At 42.2% G+C, this 21,411-nt stretch overlaps 1 protein-coding gene across 4 annotated transcripts in view; it reads right to left on the bottom strand.

The window, feature by feature from the left end:
- Positions 1–21,411, bottom strand: part of ankfn1b (ankyrin repeat and fibronectin type III domain containing 1b) — a 247,305-nt gene that overhangs the window by 65,704 nt on the left and 160,190 nt on the right. For all 4 annotated transcript variants that reach the window (XM_088613116.1, XM_088613114.1, XM_088613115.1 and 1 more), the window contains one exon: positions 20,734–20,774. In XM_088613116.1, the coding sequence (XP_088469242.1) occupies positions 20,734–20,774 (41 nt within the window). The remainder of the gene's footprint in view (positions 1–20,733; positions 20,775–21,411) is intronic.

Genomic DNA, 21,411 nt, shown 5'->3' with positions numbered 1-21,411 from the left:
TTTAGGAGCCTATAAAAAGCCAATTGTGTGCTTCAAAGCCAGGATACAGATATGACCTTGACCTGAGACCAGACAGTGTTTATTTCCATAACCACATCTTACATTATTATTCATTTCACAACTTTAATCTTATTAGTTAAAAACATGTCATAGAAAACAAAGTTATTTGAATCAACCTTTTTCAGACAACATGCTGGAAATGTCTTAGGAATAACTTTGGAATAGGAATAGTACAACCAAAACCAATCCGAGCTTTTCATTCCACTTAAATCTGCAGAAACGGCCTTCATGGAAACATTTCACACAACACTATTAGAGCTGGTATCCTAGATGCTGAACAATTGGGAAAAAAAACCCAAAACAAAACTAGCCAATAAACGAAATATATATGTAAAATTGAAAAATATTCAGAATTGGTTTCAACCCCAAAAATGAGTTCTGTGTTTCTGTGTCTCAACCAATAAACTCGCTCTCAGACAACAAGTTGGGCACTATAATCCGTATTTAGCTGGTTCAGGCCTGGGTTATTTCCCTAAATGTTAACACACAAATGGCCCATCACTGCTGGGGAGTGACTATAACTCAGCTAGTTGCACAGCAGTCACTTCAGGAAGACATGAGATACCGGTGAGAGCTGTATAAAACTTACTTCAGTTCCAGCAATCTTGAAAGCTCAATGCCGGATTTCCCATTAGGCACTGTAGGCATAGTACAAAATTTTTAATTTAAATCAATGATCATACACTGTCTAGCGGCTGTCGAAGAAACTAGAAGTATCGAAGTGATGGTCGCTCGACTTGCTCCATCAGTCACGTGGTTTAGCATGAGAAGAGTTTAAAGCGCATCATGTCAATCGACGTCATTCAATTGGCGTTTACCCCTCGTTTTGCACATTTCGGAATGAAAGTGCATAGGGCCTAGGAACACCAAAATCCGGCCCCATGTAAGCTTCCAATAAAAGTCGTAGAGCTGAGCCCAGCTGCCCATTTCCAGATTGAAAGGGGGAAGAGAATGAGCAAATCACCTTTTGATTCCAAAACAGCCCTCTTCTCTGGGAAAAGGAAGTCAAGGGAAGTTTTCCCTGACAGATGGTGGTGAGGAAATGATTTTTGTCTCAAGACTGAAAGATAGTGCTTCCAGCTTGAAATACATTCCAGTTTAAAGATGTCTGTTTCCTTTTAGACATACCTTTGGTAGATATTTTTTTTCGAACTACAATTTCTTGAACTCATGCGGGTAACTAAATTATATATGGAAACCCTTTACTGAAGTGGCTGTGGCATCTTCTTTGCAATGCACAAGGGAACTAGCATTTTGATTAAGGCGAGCTGAATGACTAAGAATGTTAATAACAACACCAACAGCAGAAATAGGAATAAGAAAAGTATGCTACTTGTGGAAACAACAACAATAATGATGCTAAAACACTTTCTAGCCACGAAAAAAAAAGCACAAGACTCTACGCTCCATGAAATACAGAGTTGGGAACAGGCTGACACATTGTATCACGTTATTCACACCTAATTAAACAAATGACTTTGTTTCCATTTTAATAAAGAAGAATTAAAAAGAAGGGCGTATGACTCACGCAGGCCTCTTCCCACACCGAGCCAAAAAATGTTTTAGTTTCCATGGAGAGTTGTGTTTAGCCTCAGCGGCTGGGGTATTCTGAGGATTACTATCACTGCCACATCACTCCCAGCTCCGATCAGGAGAAGGGGTCGAATGAGGAAGCTCCGGGTGGGAGTACAGGCTCCGTAATTCCTTGGTTAAGTGATCTTGAGGATTGGGTTTTGATTGCTCAGTAATTGTAGCCTGGTTGCGTTTGAAATGATGTGGTGGATTTTGAAAGCATTTTTTCAGCTGCAAAAATTCGAGCTGATTATGAAACACATTCAGCCATGCCTCTAGATGTGGTAAGAAAATATGCTACAAAAAGCATTCTACATGTCCATGGCCTAAGATCTGGTAGAGTTTTTGTGTATCAGTGCCATTGTTATAAAAAAAGGGGCATCCTTTTTCATTCGTCAAAGCTTTAAAGTAAAGTCCAGAAAAGTTCAAGATCTACATTCTGTTTATATTTCAGATTGTTCGAATACTGTATATCGCCCACATAATAATCAATATAATGTTTTTAGTTATTCACAGAATTAATCTCAGTTAAAAATGTTGACAAATCAAAATGAGCCATAGTACCTATACAATTATTCAGCCAAAGAGAGGCACGAGATTCTACCTCACTTAAGTATGATGCCTCTTTTCCAGTTTGCTCTGGAAGGTATACCCATAAATATCACTGATCACGTGGTTACAAATATCCCATTGGATGCATCAATAAAGCCCTTTGCTCCACACCCATGGCTTGAACACTTACAAGTTACACATTTCTGCAATGTGAAACCCCAATCCCTGGGTCATGGGCCAACTGTCTCTTAAATTCCTTGATCAAGTTTACGGTTCCATTTTATTTGGCTAGGTGCAGAACACGTCAGCAGCACAGAACTAAAAACACACTTGGACTAGCAGAAAGAGACAGAGTCAGAGTGCCCAGTCAGAATAAAATAATCTTCCATAATATATTCCATGTCTGATTTATTCTAGCCCTAGCTCTAGAGGCAGGACTGAAGTAAACCAGCCAGGGCTCTAGAGGTAGGGCTAGAGTAAACCAGGCAGGGCTCTAGAGGTAGGGCTAGAGTAAACCAGGCAGAGCTCTAGATGTAGGGCTGGAATAAATCAACTAGGTTTTTAGAGGAAGAGCTAAAATATGTAAACTTTAGGTGTAGATGTAGGCCTGGAATATATTATCATTGAGTCTGCAGTGGTAGGGTTAAAATAAGTTAGCCTTCCTTTGCAAGCAGGGCTGGAATAAATAAAACAGAGCTCTAGAGGTAGGGTTGGAATTGGTCAGTCAGGGCTTTCCAGGAAAAAGCTGCATTACTGCAACTTTCTGATACCCTAGCCAGCAGGTAACATTACTGAGTGCAATGTTACTCCCCCAGTAAGTATAAAACTTTCCTGGTAGGTGCCATGAAGCTCACACCTTGTCAGATGATGAAGGAACTGGCTCTGCAACAAGGAGGATCATGTCCACATGCTTCCTTCTCTCCCATGTACAATAATTGTTTCCGGGGATCTGAGTTTTAGAACATTTAGCAATTCGAATTGGGTGGGCATTTAGCAAACGGAATGTTGTGAATTTTCCAAACTAAAAGAAAGACCCCTTGGTCACTCAAATGTAAAAAAAAGGAGATTGTGCCATTCCATTTCGAATGCGGTACGTACTCTAGCGTTGTAGGGTTGAGTCCCCGTCGTCAAAAATTAAAAACAAAAAATGGCCAAAACACATCTCTAGCGCCACAAAGTCTGGGTTTCTTTCTACCCCAAGCCCCTGATAACTTATTTGTTTCCAAATAATGGATTTCATTGTTCAAAATAACCCTTCAGCTGCAGGTAATTCAGCAGCTGATGATTTATGGAGACCCCACAATACCTGTGGTCTCTGTGGCTCTCCAGGAACAGGGCTGGCCACTGCTGGGCTAGCAGTAACATGCGGTTATGTACAGGCCTTCTTTTGAGCTCTTCGGCTCTGGCAAGCTGTTCTCAAATCCGGCTTAGGGTAGCTTAACCCCTTGCGGGCATTATGCCACATCACAGAACCACCACACGATCTGGCAGTGTGGCTTGGCCTTTTCCCAAGACCTAGTGACAGGGGTGGTCCAGGTCAGGACTGCAATTCTCCTCACTGAGCTGTCAGCGGAAGCGCTCACAGTGCCGACTGGGCTGTAGCCAAATCGCCACCGAAGGACAACCTTGGGCAGCGGGAAAAGAAAACAGACGTTTACAAAGACATGAGAGTAACTGATCCGCGCCAGCCAGCAGTCGTCGGGTTGTAACTGCAACCACTCTCATTAATAAAGCAAACAAAGTGCTTTTGGATTTTTTCCCCCCTGATAGCAGTCAGCCTCCCCCTCCTCATTTGAAAGACACATCCGTGGGGTCTCTGGTTTAATTTTGCTCTTTTTTATTTCCGTTGCCCTGCTCATTTTATCTAATTGAGCCCCCCCCACCACCACTGATTTCCTAACAATAACTACCCCATAACTGACTCCAGAACACCGTTTGATTTAAACAACAAAAAGCATATTTTCCAACATGAATCATCTGAAAAAGTGTCAAATGAGTCTCAGATGGCAGTCTAATTGATGGGAGATTACGTCTGGCAGTGGTTCTGTTGTAAAGTGTTAAATCTGATTAGCGTCGCCGGGCATGTCTGCCAGCTTTGTTCCTATTTTGTTTTTCCCCAGAACCCAGGAGTCTTCTTCCACAGAGCTAGAAAAGAAGGAAAATGAAGAAGAGGAAGAACAACAGTCATTGCTGAGCACACTTTCCTTCAAGAATCGGCCATGGAATGGCACTGACTCTCTATGCCATTACAAGACATTGCCTCCTGTAGTAAATTAATGACCAGATTGATCCTTAATTGCTTAATTATCTCAGATGCTGAACTGAAGATTAGGTGGTGCAAAGACTTGCAATGGAATCGAAAGTAACAAGGTTGGTCTCGCCTGCTCCAATTCTTCACCTCCTATGAATGAATATGAATTATAAGGGAATCGAACGTTGTTGTCTTTAGTGATGCTGCTATCATCTCTCACTTTCTCCAGAGTTAAGCATAAGTGGATTGATGAAGGACTGTGGCATCTGAAATGTGAGAAAGATAGGTTTTAGCCAGGATGATGGAAATGGCTGACTGCAGGTACAGGAGCATCATAACACATAATATCAGAAGCCTGGTCATCAGGACTGAAGCCATCTGCTTCACTGCCTGCAGGTTTACATCACAATCCTCCCTAATCCCCTCTCAGCAATTCTGGTTTATTTTGCTCGCCATTCAAATGTCTTAGCCATTACAAGGCTTTCCATTGAACCCATCTCCCACAACCCCTACGGGCCCAGAAGCAAGGAGTAAAAACAGGAAAGAAAAGTAAAATGGACTTACAAATGAAAGGCTTTGAAGAAGAGGTACCTAATGGAAATTTGATCCTAAAGACAAAAGTAACCTTTAAAAAAGATCAGAAACTAGATCATTGGAGATGATCACCAGTGCTTGAGGGCTTTAGAATTTTATTTCCCTACTGAGCTCTTAATTGTCTGATTAGAGAAACTGCTTGTGTATTTAGATTAAAGTCAACCAAGCCTTAAGCTGCTAATATTTTGTTACAAAACCTAGAAAATCTGATGCAATGCAGCCCTTCAGACGCTGGCCTTCAAGATCAAGCACCAGGGTGTGCTCTCCTGGGTGCACAAGTGGGCAATAACAGCTGAGCCCTGAAAGTCGTGAAACAAGCGCTCCAGCTAAGGTCAACCAGCCTGAGAAAGGGGCACGTGAAAATCTACAGGGAGGGACGGGGAGATGCAAGCTCTTGGTTTCGGCAAAGGCAGGCACCGTGCCAGGCGCGCTATCTGGTTACTGGGCTCCATCCCCAGCCAGCTCCTGCTCTGCAGCTGTTCCAGATGACATCAGAAATGATGGCAGGAGAGATGATGTAAGCCTGTTGCTCGACCCTTCACAAATTCAGCAATCCTTTTTTTTTTTTCTGCGTGGGAAAGTTAGAAAAAACTGCCCTACCCCTTGGATTCCTCTCTCGCCATCGACTGTGCCCGACTCTCTGACTAGAAGATGAGCCGGCTAATCTAATCATTCTAATCTCTTCTCCCAGCCCTAAATCCGGGGTGTCGCTACAGTGCCACTGGAAACCGTGCACAACATTGATGAAGCTCTGCAACGTATTCTACAGGCCTCTCCCTTGTTGGTGGAAACAGGTTTAGCCCTACATTTTAGCCATAGATCCCTATTCATGCATGAGCTGCATGCCCATGCGTACACACACACACAACAGCTTTTAACGTGACCAGGAGTGCAGATACAGCGGATTCAATCTTATACATTGAAAAACGTTTTCTACATCTTCCATTTCAAACAACATTCCCTTCTCCTTGGCTGTTCAATACTGCGGGCCCTCAAGATCTTTAGTACAGTTACTGACTGTCCTCCGGTAGCAGAAAAGGAATAACAGCTGGGCTGCTCAACACGAGTGGCACTAGATCACACTGGCATGAAGGCTCAGTGCTACTGTCCCTCTGAATTCATTTGCTTTATCAAAGCAGCGTTCTGTGTTGCAGGACACTGCTTTGTCTGTTGCACCTGTGGCAAAGGTGGTCTTGTCTTACTGTTTGCTCTTTTGTAAGCAAGGTGTTCTCTTGGCTTCAGCCAATATAATAATAATAATAATAATAATAATAATAATAATAATAATAATAATAATAATAATAATAATAATTGCTTACACTTATATAGAGCTTTTCTGGACACTCCACTCAAAGTGCTCTACAGGTAATGGGGACTCACCTCCACCACCACCAGTGTGCAGCCCCACCTGGATGATGCAATGGCAGCCATAGTGAGCCAGTACGCTCAACACACATCAGCTATCAGTGGGGAGGAGAACAGAGTAATGAAGCCAATTCATAGAGGGGTATAATTCATGTCTAATTCATATACATGAGGTAAGCACTTTTGGAGTTACAACCAGAATGTTTGAAGTCAGTGAAACTGTTCTGAAGTCACTGGATTCCTGACGGTGCTCAGAAGACAATGGAACTGGGCTCTGTAGGTCATTAGCATGGACACGTGATCAGAATGAAAACAGACTGTTCTGATTTCTGTTGCCCATGTCTTTTATAGCTCAAGGCTGTACAAGGCTCAGCTCTCAAACCCACAAGAGGAGAAAGGAAGCTCAACAGTTCTAGACCAGTTTGGAACAGTGGATGCAAATGCAACAGACTATAGACCTCAACCGTTCTGTACTACACACTCTAATCTCAGAGAAATCTGCTGGCAGCGCAACAGGAAAGAAACTGTGGGCTTCAGACAGAAGACTGGTGAGGTTTTGATTTAACCTCAATGATTGCTGTTGCTCGTGCCTGCCAACAAAAACGAAAACATAAAATTATTGGAGTCCATCCTCCAGCCCATCCCGAAAATATTTAACTACTAAAATTAAAAGCTTCTCAATTCCACAGCCACGAGATTCAATCGCGAAACGATTTTATTACGATCTGAAAAACAAGGAGAAGGTATGTCTTTTGCATGCAGTTTCCAATGGATTTCAAACTGTTAGCTTGGTATACGTTTTAGAACACACCCTGTATCAAATTAAATAAAACTGAGCAGACACTGAACTTAAAGTGTGCTGTAATTACTCCGGGCTCTTTTCTACAGCTGTTTATGTTCACGTTATATGATTATCAAGAACCATGGCTGATTATGTACAGGAGTGTACAGATGTTTTAAGATAATTTGTTGCTTCCTTATTTTTGGATTTGTTCTGCCAGAAATATCATATTCCTGTAGCCGGAAGACCTGGAATGTTCTCAAAGCACGTTAGTTATCAGTTAACTCACGGTGCAATGGCTGCAGTGTGTTCAAAACAGCAAAGGAACGCTCAGTCACAAATACCAAAACGCAGGTAATATAAACAATTTTCGGGGGGGTTGCTTTATCCAATTCAGGGTCAAGGGAGAGCCAGAGCCTATCCCAGCAAGCAATGGGTGCAAGAGAGGGTACACTCTGGATGGGATGCCAGACCATAGCAAGCAGACACAAACACACACACACTCATACCAGGGCCAATTTCCCAAAAGCCAATTAACCTGCCTGTATGTATCTGGGCAGTGGGAGAAAACAGGAGATTGATTATGTTCTGTGTGTTATGCAATGCTTCTACAAAAACGTTTTCTGTTTTCCCTCTCACTAAAAGAGATAATAATCTAAGACTGGCTTCCGGAAACAGCTCAATTTACCAGCTATTATGCAGTGCAGCATAGGCGAGCTCACAATTAGCACCATTAATTAATCACCTCCAGCCTGTAACAAAGGAACTTCATTGACTTTGACAAGTCACAGAGATTAACACATAGGATGTGTTTCCAGTACCTTTTAATCTCGTGGAATTCAATGCAGTTTTCTCTCATGTGCAACAGGGCTCCAGAATAATTCTCAAAAACATGAGGAATAGCGCAGATTTTATTCATGATAGTTTAGGCTTATATTTTTCATGGCAGGAGGTCATACAATACCTTCCAATAAAAATGAACAAAGCTGATGAATTATCCTTATTTAATCTAAATTCCCAAAGGACAAATCCACTTAACTCAGGTTTAAATTCAGTGATATTCCACAGTGATATACACACAGAGAAGATGTCATTTCTTTACAATGTGAAAGCACAATGAACATACTGTATCAGAAGCGCATTTGTTTCTCCTTAATTGTCTATGAGTGCAGAAAGTCTGGTCCATCGTGATTTATCAGAGACTATTACTGAGCTAATAATTTCCATCTGTGTCAGGTACCGGTACAGTATGTGGGTCGCCTTTTTTGTAATAAGGTCTAGGTTTTAAAAAAGTTACAAAGACTACTACAGATCTCATTTCTCTGTAAGGTATCAAAGGTATTGACTTCATTGCTCCTTGCTGTATTTCTTGCTATATCTTCTTCCGAAACAGACAGTCAAATAGGTAACTGTTTTTCTGTGTGTGGAGAGGGGAACATTTAACAAGCCTGTTTTTTATTTCTTTTTCTTTTGGCTGAACTTGAGCTCGAGGTAGAAAATGAAATGAAAAGGATGGGGGGGGGGGGAGGGTGTTTGGCCTTACTGCTACGCTAAGGAAAATAAATCCACAAAAAAACAAACAAATCCTGGAGAACGAGGGCAAAACCGCCGAAAAATGCAGAAACTGACAGCTGCTCTGTGTGGCACACTCCCTCCCCAGCTTGGGGGCGGCCCGTCGAAATATTCTGGTATTTTGTTTACAGACAGATCTGTGGCTCTGGTACAGCGCGCAGACACGACACCCCACTTTCTGAAGCCCACAACTGTGGCGTCAAGATTCCAATCAGGGCTGTGTCTGCAGACGGGGGATTATTTGTGCTGGAAGGGAACCGCGGAGAGATGCTGGACTCAGCCCAGTTCAGGAGAAGGGGAGGGGCTGGGAGCATGTTTTTGGGGAGGGGAATCCCCAGCTCACACATACACACATACTCATGCCCAGGACGCAATATCATGAAACACTTAACGCTTTTGATGGAGTGCATGTTACTTGCATCCCTTGGAGTCTTGCAGATCTCAAAGTTGACTGAACGTATCTAAAAGCATGGGTGTTTCGGGTATCCTACGATCATGACTATTAACCTGTTCATCAGTATTATAAACCCACCGCCACAGAAACAGAGTGAAGAAATGCTTCAAGGTCAATCGTGGATATTGGAAGATCATAGCTCACTTGAGAGAGGGGATTTGTTTAAACGACTTTCAGAAACATCTACCCAAAGAGTTGCAATCTATTCCAGTCAGGGGAAATATTCCACAAGTGCAAATGAAAGTGTTTTGTCCTCTCCCTGCATGCTAAGGTGCAGAGATGTTTTGATCTGTTCATGCTTGCGTGCAATCGGGGTTTTTTTTTTAAAAAAAGAATAAAAAAACTCAAAGTGGTTGTCTTCTGCTTTCACAAAGCGGGTTATAAGTTTAGTTTCTACCTAGGCAGAATTTGAAAGTACAGTAACACACCCCCCCCCGTCCATTTTCGAACTGCTTTATCCACTACAGGGTTGCAAGACAGCCAGAGCCTATGCTGGCAAGCCATGGGCTCAAGACAGGAAACTTCCTGGATGGGGACATCAGCCCAGGGCACACACAGATACACACACACTCACACCCACACCAAGGCCACTGTTTCCTAAAGCCAGTTTACCTACCAGCTTGTCTTTGGACTGTGGGAGGACAACAGTAGTCAGAGGAAACCCATACCAGCATGGAAAGAAGATACAAACTCCACACAGACAGCACCCCAGGACTTGAACCCAGGGCCCCAGCACTGGCACCCAAATGCAGTAACAAAAGGACGAGAAAAGCAACAAGTGGTGAAGACCACTGGCAGGTTAGATGCCAACTGACTGTATAAGAGGATTAAAAAGCAAACCGTCAGGCCACAAGATAGTTGAGCAAGACGGATTCCCTTGCCTGCTTGCTATGTGACTTTTCACCGATGACATCGTGCTCCAGCTATGAGTTACATCATGAAAAGATATAAGTGGGGGGGAAGGACAAAATAAAACACAATTTAAGAAGGGGTCGGTTGTAGTGACATTCAAAATCCCAATTTCACGCATGTGGGTGACCTAATCTTTTAGGTGTGTGAGAAAATGTGTGTCAGAGGGCTCTTGGAAGCGGGCTCTTTAATTCCCATGCAGTGAAAACGGCACCCAGGCCCTCTTACCATCTGTGCTCCTGTTACCGTCGGCGCACCAGGGCCACTTCAAGGGCCGCGGTTTCCCCCCCATCAACGGGAGCCGGGACAGCTGGGAACATGCCAGCAGGTCTCAAAAGTGAGAATAACGGCAGGGCCTGCGGCCTGAGGCATGACGTAATGTTGTGAGGGGCGCAGATAGCCCCACCCTTACTCATTAGGAAAGGGAAAACTCTTGGTGACAAGGCCTGCGAATCCACAACTCAAAGCACATTGAGTCTCCCTTCTCATTACTTTAGACCTAAGCTCCCGTAACTCTAAAACCTAAATGCCCAGAGCCACTTGTAAGGAAAGCTACCTCTGTGACTGTCACATCTGCGCTATTCCACCCTCTGTGCCTCAGGCTCAGCTTTCTTTATGCTCCTTTTTAGCATTGTTTTTTTTTTTCATTTAAAAAGTGTCTTTCATGCACAAAGATCAAAGTACTTTAAATGGGAAATTAGTAGTAATAGAAAAGAGGTCAAATAGGTATAATACAAAAGATAATTAAAAAAAACAGTTAATAATCAAAGCAAGAATGCCCTATAAAAAAATATTAGAATGGTCATTCCACTAAAGCTCAAAACCTAATGGTTAAAGCAGAGTTCTTTGATATTTTCCAGAGCAAAATTGTACGAGGAAGGTTGTTTCCTATATGTTTTAATACGTCTTTCTGAAGGACACTGTCTAAAATAAGAATAATTGAAACGGTTCTAAAACGGCTCACAACTGAACTGCTGAAGGTGGATTTTTAAGCAGAGGTTAAAAAGGGGCTCTTCCTCGGCCCAAACGTGATCAAGCACAGTCCCGCTCTTTCCTTTCAGAAATTCCAGACATTTTCCTCCAGTGCCACTCAAGTCCAAGGGTCACCCTGGCAGCAAAAGAAATACAAGCATCACCAGCTGCACGCCATCCAGTCTTCCAACCACAGCTGGTGAGCGGCACAGCCCGAATTCAAACCAGCAGTCCGTAAGACCAAGAGCCCAGCGCTCCAATAGGGGGATTAGTCTTCCAACCAATTAAAAACTATGTGGGAGTGCTAAAAACTTCACAGATGCTTTTTTTCTAGCCTTTATTGGAAGTAGGTGTTTGGATGGGGTCATGTATAGAGATGTATGGACACTCCTGAAGGATTCTGAATGTATTTTTTCACAGATACGTCATTTGCATGCTTAGAAAGCGTAATTATAACGGTTGCTCAGAAAAGGTCTTTTTTTTTTAAATTTAATCCTTTATTTATTTAATCCATTGGTGATCCGGATGAGTCAAACGCAGCATCTAGGCACGGTGATTAAAATTAAAAATCAAAATGAGCAATTTAAAATGTATATAACATGGCCGGACAGAAAAATTAATCTGAGGCTCTGCCATAAAGATTATTATTGATTCAATTATTTTCAAATGCTTTTGCTCAAAGCAACTTACAATCATTTGTATTCTTTCACATGAATTTGGGTACCAATCGATGAGGTTGGACTTCTGGGATCAATCACAGCAAAGCACCTTGCTAAGAGCTACAGCAGCAGTATCCTCACCTGAAATATGAACTCACGACCCTCCAGAGCGGAACATGGAAACATTTATCACTACCCAAAACTCCTGGTAGAATCTTATTAACAACAAATTGGAGCAGTGTGAAACTGCAATTGGTATCTTACTGGGAAATGTGGGACTGTGTTGGACTCACTGCAGAAATGCTTTATCCTCATAATAAAGTAAAATGCTTTTCCCCATTTTTTTTATTATTACAATTTAGTCATTTGGTCCCCAAGTCATTAATTCTCTATGTAAAACACTGCCGCCATCCCACATATCACTAACTAAGCCTCTTAGCAATCGCTTTGCTCTGCGTTGCATGGTGTCGCATTTTGTGCGTGTGTTTTTTTTTTTTAAAAAGACAGCATGGAAAGGGCCATGCCTGTCAGGAAAAGAAAATGTATAAAATTGAAAAAAAATTGGATTCCCCCGCCTTTCCAAAACAATCTCCAGTCTCTGCCGCCGAAATAATCTGCCGTGCTTGTGCTCAGGAAGTTCTGAAACATCAGAGTAGCGCTGCGGCCAAGCCACTTCAAAAGCACCGGCCAGCCATTTCTTAAAACAACCACTTGAGCTCTCCAAGAGAAAGTCAGGGAGCCAGCATTCAGTGGGCTGCTTGCTTATTCTCCTGCTATTGTAAACCTATGCATTAGAAGAAGAAAAAATTAATCGAGGAATATATTTCCTCTTCAGTAGTCTGGGATCCTTCAGTCACATTAACCTTCTGCTAACATTGCAGCCTTTGCTTAATGAAACCTTTACCGCCGTCCAACCAACGAGAGGAAACCAAAAATTAAACAGACCACCTAAAGACAAAACTGGGAGAGTCTCAAATCCACAAATATGAAGATTTCCACTAATAAAGCTGTCAAAGTGGACCCAAAGAAGGGCCTTCATTTTTAAAGAGGCAGGGAGAGGTTAGGCACCACATCCTTCTGTTTTGGTGAACACTCATGCCGCGTTGCCTTGCGGTCATCCCTGGAAACCGCTGTGGCGATCAGGAATGTTCTGTGGCTGAGAGACTCCATCAGTCACATCAGTCCCGACAAAAGGAAACGCAGGGTACTCTGAAACACAGAGTTTTTGTCAGAATCACCTTCTTAATCGGCTACAGAACTGGAGTGTCAAGAAAGAACCGGGAAAGCGTCCAACATGGATGTCAGTATCCATTGCTTGCGGGAGCACACTGCCGAGGCCACAATTTTTGGCGGAGGATTTTTGGTAGTCACGGCAACTGTGAACATACAGCACAGGGCCCTGAACTCTTGCAAAACACTTGCTGACTCAGCTCTTTTGTTTCTCTCTCAACAAAGCAGTACATATCAGTTAATTGCCCATATACGCAGTCAATCAATAATAATACTAAAAACTTTATTTTATATAGCGCCTTTAATGGTGGCTTGTCAAAGCACTTTACAGAACAACAACAATAAAACATATACAAGATAGCCACAATGAGAATACACAATGAGAGGAGACAGAAGATGGGGGTTCTTAATGCAGTAGGAGCAGAGGGATAAATAACAGAACCAGTTAAGTAAAGGCTCCTCTAAAGAAGAAGGTTTAGAGAAGGTGACTCTCTGGTATCCTTGGGGAGAGAGTTCAAGAGCTTTGGGGCATAACAGGAGAAAGCACTGTCACCCATAGACGGGCTTGGGGGACAGATAGGAGAACAGAATTAGAAGAACGAAGGTTGAGAGGTGAGGAGTAGGGTAGTAGTAGCTCAGGCAGGTACTGAGGTGCCAAGCCATGCAGAGCCTTATAAGTGAGCATGAGGATTTTGAGGCCGACACAAAACCTGACAGGAAGCCAGTGCAGGGAGTGATGTGATCACTTGCACTAGACCTGGTCATAATTCTAGCTGCCAAATTTTGGACCTTCTGGAGTTTGTTCAGTGTGGATTTAGAAACCCCAGTGAGTAGAGCATTACAGTAGCCAATTCGGGAGAAGACAAATGTGTTGAGCAACTTTGCAGCAACAGCAAATATTATAGTATCACCATCAAGAGATACAAGTTTAATTGCACCTCCAGAACAAGAATTAGCTAGAAATCACAGTAGTAAAATTCACTGACCAAAGATGAGAGAAAATGATGACTCAGACTTTTAAAAAAAAACACATCAATTCATATCTGGTCTTTTCCATTAGCTCTGTAATGAAGTCTTACCTAACCACAGGCCTACAGGTGAATTCTCATTTGCAAACAATTAACTAACTCTTCTTTCTAAGATAAATCACTGCAGTCGCTGTCTCCTTCTTGCATCTGCCCTACAATGCCTACAGCAAGAAACAGAAGTAATTAACTGTACACACTAAGGAACAAGCAATGTCATAAAACTCTAAATACTGCTTGCATTAAAGAAATTAAACAAACACAACGCAATACATCACAAGGCGCTTTTAACTACTTCTCCAAACTGAATATCAAAAAAGCATTCGCACAATTGTATGGTTTAATTTTTTAAAACAATATTTATACAGGGAGAAGATAATCAGTGAAATGAAAAGCCTAATATCAAATTAACTTCCTCCCACATAACGACAAATAAACAGAGACTGTGCTTCCAAACCACAGAGAATTTGTAAATAAGTTGATTTGTTTGGTTGTTCAGAATGGTATAGCAGAAAGTGTAGACTATGGAGAGCAAAGCAAGTTATGAACAATTAATTAATGTTTGTCGCTATCTTTATAAGTTAATTGGAAGATTGGTGGTTGGATTCATTTGTTATTTACACGTCAGATAACCATTATTATTGTGGTGTGCCACAAGACTATTGTGAATTCATTGGTTCGTGAATTCCATGAGTTTCCAGTTTGCGTTTTCGTATTAAAATGACGTGCTCTGGCCACAATAGCAGGAACTATCACTGAATAAAATGTTGAACCCCAGCACGTAGAATGAGCTCGCTGAACAGGAAATTCACATACGTCCCTGTAGAACAGCCACACAAGTTTGTGTCAATAGACTTGTCCTTTTCTTCCAGAGGGACACAAGCAGCTAGGACTGTGACACTGACATGGGTCTCTCCATCTACCAAAAGGATTGTAAGCACAGAAATGTGCCTTTGGGTGTGTAAATAGGCCGTAAACAGCTTAGGCCATAAATACATATCAAAGCCTTCAAACTAGAGGAGGTCATTGGGCCCATCTAGCCCATTTGGTAGTTATTATTTAAGTGATCTTATCCAGCCAATGCACAAAAGAAGTCAGATTAAGGCTTCCACAATGTAATTTCTGTTACTGGTCTCAGATTGTTAGGCCTGGATTCATAAGCAAGCCCCTGTTGTTGATCTTATTTTGGGTAATTGCTTCTCTGAGTGATCACGTTAACGTTAATCATGTTAGAAGCAAATTTTCTCCTGCGGTTACTGGAGACCTTCCGCAAAATGTAGTTTCTCTTTTTACATTCAGCTGACAAAAAAAAAAGATTTTAAGGGCCGAGGCTGCTAACATGGGACAGAAGACGGAAGACGGAAATAAGGGGCATTATCAGTGTTCTCGTCATTATACTGGGGCATTAGGACCCACATTGACCACAGGGTGAGCGCCCCCTAATGGCCCCACTAACACCACTTCAAGCAGCAACCTTAGCTTTCCCAGGAGGTCTTCCATCCAGGTACTGACCAGGCTCACACCTGCTGAGCTCCAGTGGGTTGATTATGCAATGCAGAAGGTGTGACTCCTCTTTCGTATCACATGATCTCACATGACAATGAATGCAGAGTGGGACTGTGACCCTCAAGCACCACTGCCAAGATCAGTGTTCAATTGGCACCCAACAAAACCAGTATATTAACAAAAGTGTTAAAACAACCTGTCATTTCTATCTACCAAATACTGGTCTCCCATCTTCTCATTACCTCAGTCCAGGAATGAGCATTATATTCTTGACAGATAGTTCAAGGTGTCCTTGAATACATCTGTTAGAATTTCACACCAAGATAAACAAGTCAAATCAACATTCTCACTCTCTTTTGCTTGCAAGAGCTGGAGACAACAGCCTCCGAATGTGTTCAGACCCCGATGAACTGCAACTGAAAGATGATTTAGCATGATTTGATAAGCACGAGGAGGTGCTTCCTGGAGCTTTTAATCACTTACTCGCTGGTAAATCACTCACTTAAACTACATCCACAATGAATGTTATACTTGATTAACTTTTTGGCCACTGGGGCTGATAAAGCTTTTGTATTTTATCAAGCCTCAGCTTCACGACTGCTTTTCACTAAAATATCTATTTCATTTGTTAGTCCTTCGGGTCTAATTACAGTAGGATTCCAGGACTAGAGGATGCAAACCAACCCTAAACAGAACAGATTCAATTTGAAGAAAATGAACCCTGGTTAAAAGCCCCTATCCAGACTGCCAGGCAGAAACAATAAAATAAATGGTGCCGTTCTCAATTTGCTCTTCAAATTGGCCCTTCACACAACTTAATCCATTTACTGATGTGGTCTACTAAAGCAGACAGCATATATCACCTTTATGCTGAACATTTTTCCTCGTCTGTCCACTTAAGGTAGAACAAGTCCTTTAACACTTCCACTGTGCCACTTTAGAGGTGTCAATTTTCAGCTCCATAGTAGTGTCCAGTTGAGTCAAACTCTCACGGACCTTCAAGTATCAAGGATCCCTGAACCGATCTGGCTAGTGGACCTGATTCCAACCTATTTCATTTCATAGGGCCCATGAGTTTATATTAATGCAAATCGAAAACGAAAATAACAAATCACTGTCTCTCCCATTCTCCAAAAACCAAAACGCTCCAGGTATCATTGGAGACAGTAAAATGGATTACTGACTGAAATAATTTAATTCCTACACCGGTAATCTTAAATTAGAAGTTTCCCCAAAGATCCCCAGGGTCTCAGTTTGTTCTACCTCTCCTGTGCTAAATCTTAGGAAGAAAAGAAAGACCACCCTAATCGCCTGTCTTCCACCTGCACTTTCCAAAGTCTAATGTCTCAATCCAGTGGTTTGCAAGCATGGTGGGGAGTGGTTAGTGTCACGCTCTTAAACCCCTCCCCTTAAGAACGCTCCTGTCCTTCCTTCAGTTTTCTACTGATCCCCTGCACCTGCCTCCGGTTCCTGCCCCCTGTCCTGTAAAAGCCAGGCGTTCCTGCCAATCTGGCTCAGCGTTGGAAGATGGACCCCCGGAAGCCCGCCTATCCGCAAATCCAGGAGCAACTCGACGGCACAGGCTTCATCACAGCATCCTGACTTTCTGAGTCCGGGATTAGGGAGCGTCTGGTCCCGTGACCCCCCCTTTATTCCCCCGTCCCCCTGCCGGATCCCGCTCCGGCTTTTAACTTTGTTCGTCTTCGTCAGGATGGACCACCCGGTCTTGGACTATCGCCGCTCATGGATTTGCCTCGGACTCCTTTGGACTGTTTGCCTCGGCCACACCTCCCCCGAACACCAGCACACCCTGGACACACCCCCTGTTTTCCTTCCAGCCCCTTTGCATGCTTTTTTCCCCATGTTTTCCTCACTCCTCCCCGGATTTTGCTGTCTGCATCGGGCCCTGAAAGAACGCTCCGTCACAGTTGGGGTAACCAGCAAAAAATGTCATTCTGGCACACATACAAATACGCAGTTTAAAGGAGTGAGTCAGCTGGGTGATTCACTCTGCAGTGTGAACACATGCATGCTCTCATCCCAGAGCTTGTGGAAAGGGAACAATTGTCCTTTAATCAACAGAAATCTCTCGCCAAAGCTCGAGGACATATGCTTTTGAGTGCTGTGATTATGATCGCCAGCACTCGGGGTCATCGTCATCCCCGATGATCACAGAAGGAAGTTCTCAGGAACTACTGCGGCCCCTCAGAATGAGCATATTCCCTTCACACTCATCAAAGCCGAAGGCAGAGCTTCTCGTACCTGGCTTGATCACCCCCTTACAAGTGCAGCTTTGCACACCTGATATTTGGTTTTCAATCTTGAACTGCCCACTGGGCCTGGCAAATTAACCGCTAACATGTTCAGAACAAACAAAAAGATGTGTAGTCTATCAGTGACTACAAAATAAATGATCTGATACTGCTGGGAAAAATGATTGGACTACTTTGAAGACAGAGACACTTACCATTTACCTAATCCATTGACCAGCATGCAGTGTCAAATATTGAGCTTCCTTTTATCTAAGATTCTTTCCAGTTCCTATTGCCTTTTTCTTCCTGAGAAAACTCTTCCCCAAGAACAACAGTGAAGCACTACATCGAAAACAGAAAGTGCAGGAGGCTGTGAGAGTCTGGAACAAACTACCCAGCCATGTTGTTGAAGCTGTTACTCGGGCTGTTTTGAAGAAACAGCTGGATGAGATCCTTGGATCAATTAGCTACTAAAAATCGAATGGGGTAATGAGGAATGAAAGGTCTCCTCTAATCTGTAAACATTCACGAATATTCAAAAAAATCATATGGCATGATTGTACAGTACTCTGTACAAACAACAGTTCTGGTTTACCACTTCCTTACACACTTTGAACACCAGGGTCAATTGGAAACAGCTTGACATAAATACATAAATACATTTACATAAATAATAAATCTAGGGATGTATTCTTTTGGCCACCCTATCATTTTCATCTATGGTCAACTCTTAATGTATAAACGTTACTTAAAGTATCTCCTCTACCAAACAAATAGTCTGGGAGACAGAGCGTCATATTCCAGAGTTTTCCTTGTGCAATTTTTAAAGATAACGATGACAGTTATCAACACTAATTTTGGAGTTTTACAAAAATGAGTCACGGGGGACCATCATTCATCAGTTATTTTTAATCACCTATTTTTTCCTGTACTCTCCTTGTGTATTCATGGGATTTATATACAAATACTTTAGCACAGATGCACATTGGTCTTACTTCCCACCTATGCAATGTGTTTTTTATTCTTTTACCGCACCAGTTCAGACAACTGAGAGCAATCTACCACCTGTTCCCATGGTGATGAATTAAATCCTGTTCCATTCCTTGCTGGAGCTACAGACAAACGTTGCATCACTTGATACAGTTCCCAATGGTCCCGAGATACAGTAGAATATACTGTGGGTTTGGATTTTTAATTATTGTTTGAGTTTCTACGGGAAACGTAAGAGGAAACGATTATGTTTCGTGATTGAGGAATGTAGATATGGTGTGCAAGATTCACGTTACAGCTCAAGTTGCACACCTTCTTCCACAATTTATTTTCTATAAATCAGTGCTTGTAATTGGAATGGCACTGTGAAGAAATGATAATTAGGGCTCTTTATCGGAGGGTGGCGAGATCAAATCCTGGTTTAACTACTGTTACCGGTTCCACCTCCAGAATAACTGAACCCTCTTGTTTCCAGAAAACTGTGCATAAATGAAAACAAATACTTGAGGTACAGTAGGTATTTAACCTAAAACTATTATCATGGCATTTAGAAAAATCAGAGTGAATTTTAACCAGGAACAATAAGCTCTGGACATCACCCTTACCTTTGATTTTAAGTTTTGAGAATGTCAGGCCTAACACAGACAGAGTTACAAGGAAGTAGGCCTACAAAGGACTGCCTGCTACAAAACCTGTTACTATGAATCCATGGCAACAGAGTTACAGCTCATATCATGCGATTTGAAAAGCAACAGTGAACTTTAAAACACTGGCTCCAGCAGTAACATTGAACAGCAATCAAGAAAGGAACTTCTGTCACACTGTGGTGTTTTTCAGCTTCTGAAAGGACACATGAATGAATGTTTGATGTTTGATCTAAAAGTGGGTTTCAAACTTGAATTCACACTGTATCGTTGTGTTTTATCTCCTTTTAAATTCTGTGACATTAAACGTTGCTGCTTCTTTTTGCTGGTAAATAGTCTGTCATTAAGCTGCGTTGGTATCATAAACAGGAACTTAAACAATAAACCAATTCTTTGCCAATGTCCACGGGTTTGTGGTCTCTTGCAAAACTCTTCATACTAAAGTTTGATCCGTGGGGATCAAAAATATTTGGTGTTCCATATTGCACATACGTTGTTAAAATAAAAAGTATAATTTCCACATGCTTAATAACCTTTAGAAACATTACTCATAGCAACATAAACCAAGCTCTGCTCATTGCATTGTAGAAGTTGTTAGCATCATATCTGTCCAATTTCACCAGGTGCCCAACACCTGTAGTTCCAGTTTATCTACAAAGCTAATCTATCAGTTGCTATTGTATTCATTAATAACCTTTTCATAATAAATAAAGTCTGGTGTAAATGAATATAAATCATGAGAAGTGTAGATATCAGCTCAGTAAAATCAAGTTAGCTGCAACTGATACGGTGCAAACTGACTGACTGCTTATGGAATCCGTTCACCCTGATGAGACAGCAAGCACTATTAAAACCGTAGCATATCAACTGTGCTCTCCAGTAATTTGGATTTTACTTGCAGTGGCATGTGTTCTGTGCTAGTCTTCCATATCGTTTTCCTCTCCTGGCAACACTGCGAGAACCCCAGGGAAACGAAAAGCTCCTGAAAAGGTTTTGCAGAGCCAATCTTGGACAACTGCTCAGGGGATGATAGAATAAGAGTACCTGTGGGTGAACTGGGGAAGGATCATATGAGAGAAAAATCTCAAGTGGGGACAAAGATCAGTAAAGGGCAGCCTAAGTCTTTGTCATAGCCCAGGCTTTGTCAGTTCTGAGCTTGGTCACTAGCCAGCTGCAATAAAGATTCCCAAAAAGCTCACAATTTACAACTAAATTTCCAGGGACTAACTTGCCAAAGTGGAAATATCTGATGGTAATATTTCAGGATGTTCAAAGATTGTGATAACAGTGTAGGAAAGCTGTAGTAAAGACCAAATGGAAGAAAATGAGTGACTGGCTGACTTACTTTTTCTGCTGAGCTTCTTTTCTGTCTGCCGATCCCAGGCTCTGCAATTAAAGGAAACAACAGGAGCGTTAGTGCACTGTGTTTTAAAACACTACTAACCCCCGTCCTGCCCTTCACTGAGAGTGAGCGTGACTCAAACTTCACTGTCAGCAGGACACTCAATGAATTTGGCGACGCGGCTCTGGACTTTACCTGGGTTGTGATGAAAACATTTGCATGCTTGTCTGTGCTCAGTCTTGCTGTTGCACTAAAACTTATGCCCTCCTTTACTTTCGCCACAGACCAGGAACAAACAACAACAGACAATCCTTGCAACTGATGTAAGGTAAGCAAATTCATCAGTCTGAGCAGTGTGGTGATCAAACACAAGAAGGGTCACAGTTAAAGTCCTTTGACTAAGACTAAGGGAAACATTTAAATGCATTCTGTTTCATCCTTCAACAGAGGCATAAAACTGATGTTCTGCATCTCTGTAGAAAAAATTGGTTTCAAACCTTTACACTGAGACACTCCAGAACACATTATGATTCAACAGAAGGGTACTCATTTTCATTAGACCAGTAGAGTGCCCATTCTCTATCTACTGCTGTTGGACTCACCACAATGGTCCTGCGAATTCATACGATCTTAACACTTCCAGATAGACACCTCTCTGACACATAACCACATTCAAAGTAA

The sequence above is a fragment of the Lepisosteus platostomus genome, chromosome 19, assembly GCF_059453375.1.
Source record: "Lepisosteus platostomus isolate fLepPlt1 chromosome 19, fLepPlt1.hap1, whole genome shotgun sequence".
Lineage (NCBI taxonomy): Eukaryota > Metazoa > Chordata > Actinopteri > Semionotiformes > Lepisosteidae > Lepisosteus > Lepisosteus platostomus.
Note: the sequence above shows the minus strand (reverse complement) of the source record. Positions and strands in the feature narration are given on the sequence as shown.